At 39.6% G+C, this 6,429-nt stretch overlaps 1 protein-coding gene across 1 annotated transcript; it reads left to right on the top strand.

The window, feature by feature from the left end:
* Positions 1–1,581: 1,581 nt before the first annotated feature.
* Positions 1,582–6,146, top strand: LOC117868073 (arylacetamide deacetylase-like 4). Its single transcript, XM_034753668.1, has 4 exons — positions 1,582–1,764; positions 3,117–3,336; positions 4,924–4,987; positions 5,366–6,146. Exons 1-4 carry the CDS (start codon positions 1,582–1,584, stop codon positions 6,144–6,146), a joined length of 1,248 nt encoding a protein of 415 aa, XP_034609559.1.
* Positions 6,147–6,429: the final 283 nt, after the last annotated feature.

The following is a 6,429-nucleotide window of genomic DNA, read 5'->3' on the forward strand; positions in this document are numbered from 1 at the left end:
TAAGCCCCTGCTGCTGCTGAGTCTTGACCAAAGCCAGATTAAGACAGAGTCAATGTAGACACGTGCCTAGGGCCCAATTTGTGGGGGGCCACCCAACTTTAGCTCATGATCCCTGACTGGTCTAGTTCAGGTACTGGGGCAGCAGCCAGTCCCTGGCGGCAGCAAGGAGTAGCAGCACCAGCTGCCCCACTACCCACTGAGGAGTAGCTCTGGTGCCCCCCATCACAACGGTGCCAGGGCCAACACTGAGTGAGTGGCATTGCGACCTGGTGCATGGCGGTCACAGCAGTAAAACATATGACAGTCACAAATACATTTAGTGGGTTCCTCTTCACTTTGGTTAGAGACGGTCTTAAAAACATAGATTCCTCCATTGAGGAATTAGTTTGGACTTGTGCCTCTTGGCCTAGATGTTTCCTGAAGAAAGCTTCAGAAAGAACCCTGTTGTGAGAAGCATCAGAAATTTGGGAGAATCTCTCAAATGTCCTACCCCACTGGTAGAAGAGGGTGCACAAATTTCCTCAGCGGAAGTAGATCTTGAAATCATGAAAGACTTGAAGAACTAAAGTAGGGGCAATGGTATTTGGGAACCTCTCTTTGCTCTGAAAAAGCACTGTATGCAGATGGATCCGGCCACAGCAATTTTACAGCCATGCGATATTTGGGGCACCTTGCCGGTGGGCCCGAAAACATTTTTTCACCGGGGCCTGAACCTGCTCTCGGCGGCCCTGGCAATATGTATGGCACAACTGTCTGACTAAAGATTTTTCTGAAGTGCAGTAGCCCTGCCGGGGAGTCTCCTGAAGAATACGAAAATCGGAGAGACTTCAGGTCCAGCTGTGTACAGTTTTCACATTGAAGCCCATATTTTACAACCCCATGTATTCCAGCATAAAGGCAAATATCTATATATAAAATCTTTATATCAGCTAAGTGCTGACACAATAGGTGTAACAATATACCGTGGGTAGATCTTACAGAAGCACATGACAAACACCACACCGAGTAACTGTGCTCTTACAAGTATATAGCACGGTACATAAAATCTGATTACATACCTGTGTACTTTACTCATATTTACTGACAAATAGGATTATGAAACAAAGAAAGTTTATGAAAATAATCATGGAATTGATTCTGCTCTAGAGAAGCGTCTACCACTATTGCCAACACAAATATCGGGCTTTTGGAATGTCCAAGGGTTAGTTCTGCAGTCCCACCAAGAAGTCCACCCAGAACTGAGTCATAATGAAACCAGATACAGAATAAACAGAGTTTTAGGCCCATTTTGAATGTTCATTTCTCCTGTGTTTAATAAGAAATCATTAATAATATTACGCCGGAGTTTGATTGTTAGATTCTAGTTGCTCCTGTGTGTGGGTGGAGCCATCATCATGATTCATGGGAGGAGGGTGGAGAAAATTATTAATATTGCAATCTTAATCTGATTATGTATTTTGTGCTGTGTATCAGAAGGGTGCCCTGTATTGCTTAGTCTCCTGTAAGGACACTTCAGAAACGAGTACTGGGAGAATCAAATTAGAATAATTTCTCTGAGTACATCATCCTCATTCAAGTGACATGGGGTTTGTTTGTGCTCCTTTGACATTAATAGGAGTGATTTGGATTGCTCCCTTTTTGCTACCGGTATTGTTCATTTGGGCAATTTGTTATGATTTCTTCAAATCAGAGCTGCCTCCAGGAATTGACCAGCCGCTAAAGCTTCGATTTTATCACTCGCTATTAGTTATGACTGCTGTTCTGGTAAGTTGACTTGGCTTCAAAGAGGGGATTCAACTTTTATTTTTGACTAATGGGATGGGAGTTGGAAGATCTGTAAAAAATAAATAAATTCTTAAACAGTCTAGAAACATCTGGAATATGAACTATACCAGATTAAATTACTGTAATTCTTAAAGGTAAAAATTAGAGGTTGATTTTAGAGTTTATTTATTTCGATTTTTTTCAGTGCCTCTCTCAAACTCTAGACACTTCATAATTTTTAAAACACTGCTTCACACAAAATGTCTTAAAAAAAATCTATATTATACTTATTGAATTGTCCATAGATAGATACTCACATAATAGCAAACCTGACAGAATTCTAATACGTCCAGTTCCATAACCCATTTTCTTGTCAAATATGTCAGAGAAAAAATGAAAAGTCATTTCAAACTGGGAAACCAAAGTTTTTTGTTTTGATAATTTTGAAACGTTTTCCTCAACTATTTTTGAGTTGAGAAATTCCTCAAAACTGACCCTTTCCCACAAACACTTTCCGGTTTTGGCCAATCGACTTTTTGACAGGAAAATCTCACTGAAAAAATCCCATCCAGCTCTAGTTAAATGCACATACCTGCATTTGTACGTTCACTGATACAGATTGTACATTCACAATTCACAGACATTTTACTACAGTGAAACCTATCTGAAGCAACAACCCCAGAAAGAAATAGATGTACTCTTTAGGTACAGATCAGACTAATGCAGCTTGCACTGTATATACACTATACCCATATTTTTTATATTGTATGTATTATGTATGCACACACACAGATGGAATACAACAAGATGTGCTACAAGTTATATTACTCTGAGTTTGGGACGGTTGCTTAATCACAAATGGCAAAGAGAAGAGAAGAGTGGAGTTATGCAGATAATCACAGATGAGTATCAATAAAACTTTTATACCATACCAAACCTGCCACATATTTTTCCTTTTCTCCCTATATTTTTAAGATCAGCTGTTTTTGTGATTATTTGGCTCCCTAAAAATGAATGATCACAACCACAAACAACAACCCAAGGCGACCCTTTTCTGTTTGAAATGGGGCTGTGTAGGGAACTCCGCACTGCACCATATCCCCATTGCTCCTTGTCTGTGGATAGAGATGACAGGTCTCCAGCAGTGCCAACCTGGCCACTTTCAGCACCGCTCAATTTACTTAAAAACAGTTTGACCATTTCTTGGTTTGTGACCATACTCGGCACTAAAGTGCCACCTCTGTTTCCTGAAATTCAATGTCACAGCAAGCTACAGTCTATGCATTTTGTGTAATTTGAAAGATTTGGGTCTCTTTGCAGTAACCAATTTCAGATCTCTTTCATTTTACTAGGGAAGGATTTTGGAGAAGCTGGGGATCTGCAGGGACATAAGCCTACTCCGGTTTATGCTGGATGGAATACCACCACTATGGAGAGATTCAAAACTCCTCATCAGAGACCTGAAGTTTGCTGAGGTGCCAGTGAGGGTTTACCAGGCAAAAGCACCATCTGTTGGCCAAAGGAGAGGCATCCTTTACTTTCATGGAGGCGCTGGCACTCTGGGAAGCATTAGTAAGAAATATCAAGATTAAAATGAACAGGAAATGATGATTGATAATAATTAAAAAAAACAAAAACAAAAACCCATCACACATTTTTGGAATCTCAGAAGAGGTTTGTGTCTGGCTTGAAGCCAGATCTGCAATAATTTTTTAAAAATGTTTTGGTCCATCCAACAAACAAACAAACAAAAGCAAAAACAATGAGGAGTTCTTGTGGCACCTTAGAGACTAAAATTTATTTGGGGATAAGCTTTTGTGGGCTAAAACCCACTTCATCAGATGCATGGAAAATATAGTAGGCAGGTAGAAATACACAGCACATGAAAAGATGGGAGTTGCCTTACCAAGTGGGGGGTCAGTGCTAACGAACCAATTAAATTAAGGTAGAAGTGGCCTATTCACTTCTTGTCAACTGTTGTGAATAAAGAACAGGAGTACTTGTGGCACCTTAAAGACTAACACATTTATTTGAGTATAAGTTTTCGTGGGCTACAGCCCACTTCATCAGATGCATAGACTGGAACATATAGTAAGACGATATATATACATACAGAGAACATGAAAAGGTGGAAGTAACCATACCAACTGTAAGAGGTTAATTAATTAAGATGAGCCACCTTAAAGCATGAATTAACATTTTGGTCCATTACAATACTACTTCTGTTATAGACCAAGAGAAATAAATTTCCATAGTTCTGTGCTTATTATTTCCTTTTATATTTACACATCTTCTAGGCAACTATTGATTGTAGAATACACCTCTAGAATCTGTAAATGGGAGCAAGAGTCCCCAGACCGCTAAAGATACTTTGGTGATTCATTTGGCCCTGTGGGAATACATGCAAGAGTAAGGTGATATGGATTTGGCCCTTCTTGAGGTTTTTTGGGATTTGAAAGCCATTTGTATATTGAAATCAGCCCTGATTCACTGACTGATGGAAAGGTTTTATTGTGTGGAGAAATGTACTCACAGGACTCAGGGTTGCAGTGGTTTCGACAACATGTGCGCTCCACACCTTATTAAGGGGTATACATAATAACAGATGTCTAATGTATTCCAAGGGCGATGCACTATTATGACATCAAAACTTCCCAACTGTGAGAACAGTAAGACAAAGGAACAGACGGCCACCAGAGGTTGTGACAGCTTCTTCACTGGAGGTTTTCAAAAGGCGGCTGGATAGGCACCTGTCTTGGATGGTTTAGACCTGCATCTTGGCTTGTGGTCCCTTCTAACCCTATGATTCTATGATCAACAGAGTTACACTGGGCAAGAATTTGGCACAAAAGAGTACGGAGCAGGATTTGGTACTTAGATTTTACGTAATTCATGAGTTTCAGTCTTATTGCTAAAGAATATGGAACATATAAGAACTCAAATATCATCTTCTTCCTTGCCACTTCCTTATTTGGGGTTGGCGACTTTTATAGCCTTCTTTCAAAACTCATGATCGTACAAAAGGCTGTCGCACAGATTGGTCTCTGAGGTCTGCTGATATCTGGTTCATGTACCGAGTTTTCAGTTTTCCCCTTGGTTGTCTTCCATTCACACGTATTAGAACTCAAATATGTCACTCTCGAAAATTTTTATTTTCAGATGCCTTTGAAAGAGTGTGTCGTTATATTGCCAGAGAAACCGATGCAGTGGTTGTGTCCGTTGGGTAAGTGAGCTCAGCCCAGTGTTTTTATATAGGTTTTTTCCCCAGTGTGACAGTTTACAATTGGAATGCTTCTGTAATACATGCGGAGATCTGAAAATGTAACAGTCCTTGCTATTTTAGCTTGGGCCCTATATTTCTCATTTGAGGGATTTGTTCATTTTAGGCATGTATTTTTAGGCAAATCATACTAGAGTAACTCAAATAAAATTATTTAAAATTTTGGACATTTGTTTTGAACTAATTAAAATACATAGGTTTTATAATTGTGCAAATTTAGAACGGCATTTTTAAGAGAAGATGCCACACCAATTAAGCATAAAAAGATGGAAACAAATTTTTTGTAATTACTTTAAAAATCATCATTTCTTTGATCTTTAGTTATCGGTTGGCTCCTGAATATCTGTATCCAAGCCAGTACTGGGACTGTCTCAATGCCACCATACACTTTATGAGGACAGTGGAAGATTATCAGGTGGATCCTGCCCGCATCATCCTTTGTGGGGACAGTTGTGGAGCTAATTTCGCTACTGCTATTTGCCAAATCCTGGTGAGCAGGACAGACCTCCCAAAAATACGTGCTCAGGTTTTGATCTATCCAGGCCTCCAGGGGCTGGACTTTTATTTGCCTTCATATCAGCAGAACCGCTCAGTTCCCATCTTGTTCCGGGATCGCGTTGTCTACTTTTGTTTACGTTATCTCAGTAAGGACACATCCGTAGTGGAAGATGTCCTGAAGAGTTCCCACGTTCCTGAGGATATGAAACTGAAGTATAAGAAATGGATAAGTGCGGACAATATTCCTGAGGAATTTAAGATCAGAGGCTATACACCACAGAAACCGCCTTCATATCAATATAAGCATGACGTTCATGAAGTGATTAAACAAATGTTAGAGGTAATGTTTTCCCCACTTTTAGCTGAAGATGCTATTGTTAGCCAGCTTCCCGAATCTTATCTTTTGACCTGTGAATTTGATGTGCTTAGGGATGATGGACTGTTGTACAAGAAACGATTAGAGGACAATGGTGTTCGAGTCAGCTGGTACCATAGTGAGGATGGTTTCCATGGAGTATTAACCCTTTTTGGTTATGGAATTTTTTCATTTCCATCTGCAAAAAAGATACTGGATAATACGGTGAACTTTATTAAAAAATTGTGAAAAATATTCTTTTCTAAATGCTGCAGGTCCTGTATTTCCAATAGCAAGCGCAAAATACTTTATGCAAATAAATTAGGCACTTTTTGTTTAGGTTTTAGGTTTGCATTTTTTAAAATATGGAGTATGTTACACTTTCCAGTTTCCACCTGCATAATTGTGACCCTCAGATCGAAATGATAACAGCAGCACACAGTAAAGCCAATATCACCACTGAAAACACATAATAAAAACATGGCTAAGACAAGGGGGGGGCGGAAAACAGAAATATTCATTCCGCCCGACC

This window comes from Trachemys scripta, chromosome 19 (assembly GCF_013100865.1).
Source record: "Trachemys scripta elegans isolate TJP31775 chromosome 19, CAS_Tse_1.0, whole genome shotgun sequence".
Taxonomy (NCBI): domain Eukaryota; kingdom Metazoa; phylum Chordata; order Testudines; family Emydidae; genus Trachemys; species Trachemys scripta.

Bases quoted from the DNA above. Each gene is read 5' to 3' on its own strand.
- LOC117868073 (XM_034753668.1), top strand. From the start codon at position 1,582: ATGGGGTTTGTTTGTGCTCCTTTGACATTAATAGGAGTGATTTGGATT. The intron at 3,337-4,923 runs GTAAGAAATATC...TTTTATTTTCAG, and splicing joins TGGCACTCTGGGAAGCATTA to ATGCCTTTGAAAGAGTGTGT. The intron at 4,988-5,365 runs GTAAGTGAGCTC...TTTGATCTTTAG, and splicing joins GCAGTGGTTGTGTCCGTTGG to TTATCGGTTGGCTCCTGAAT.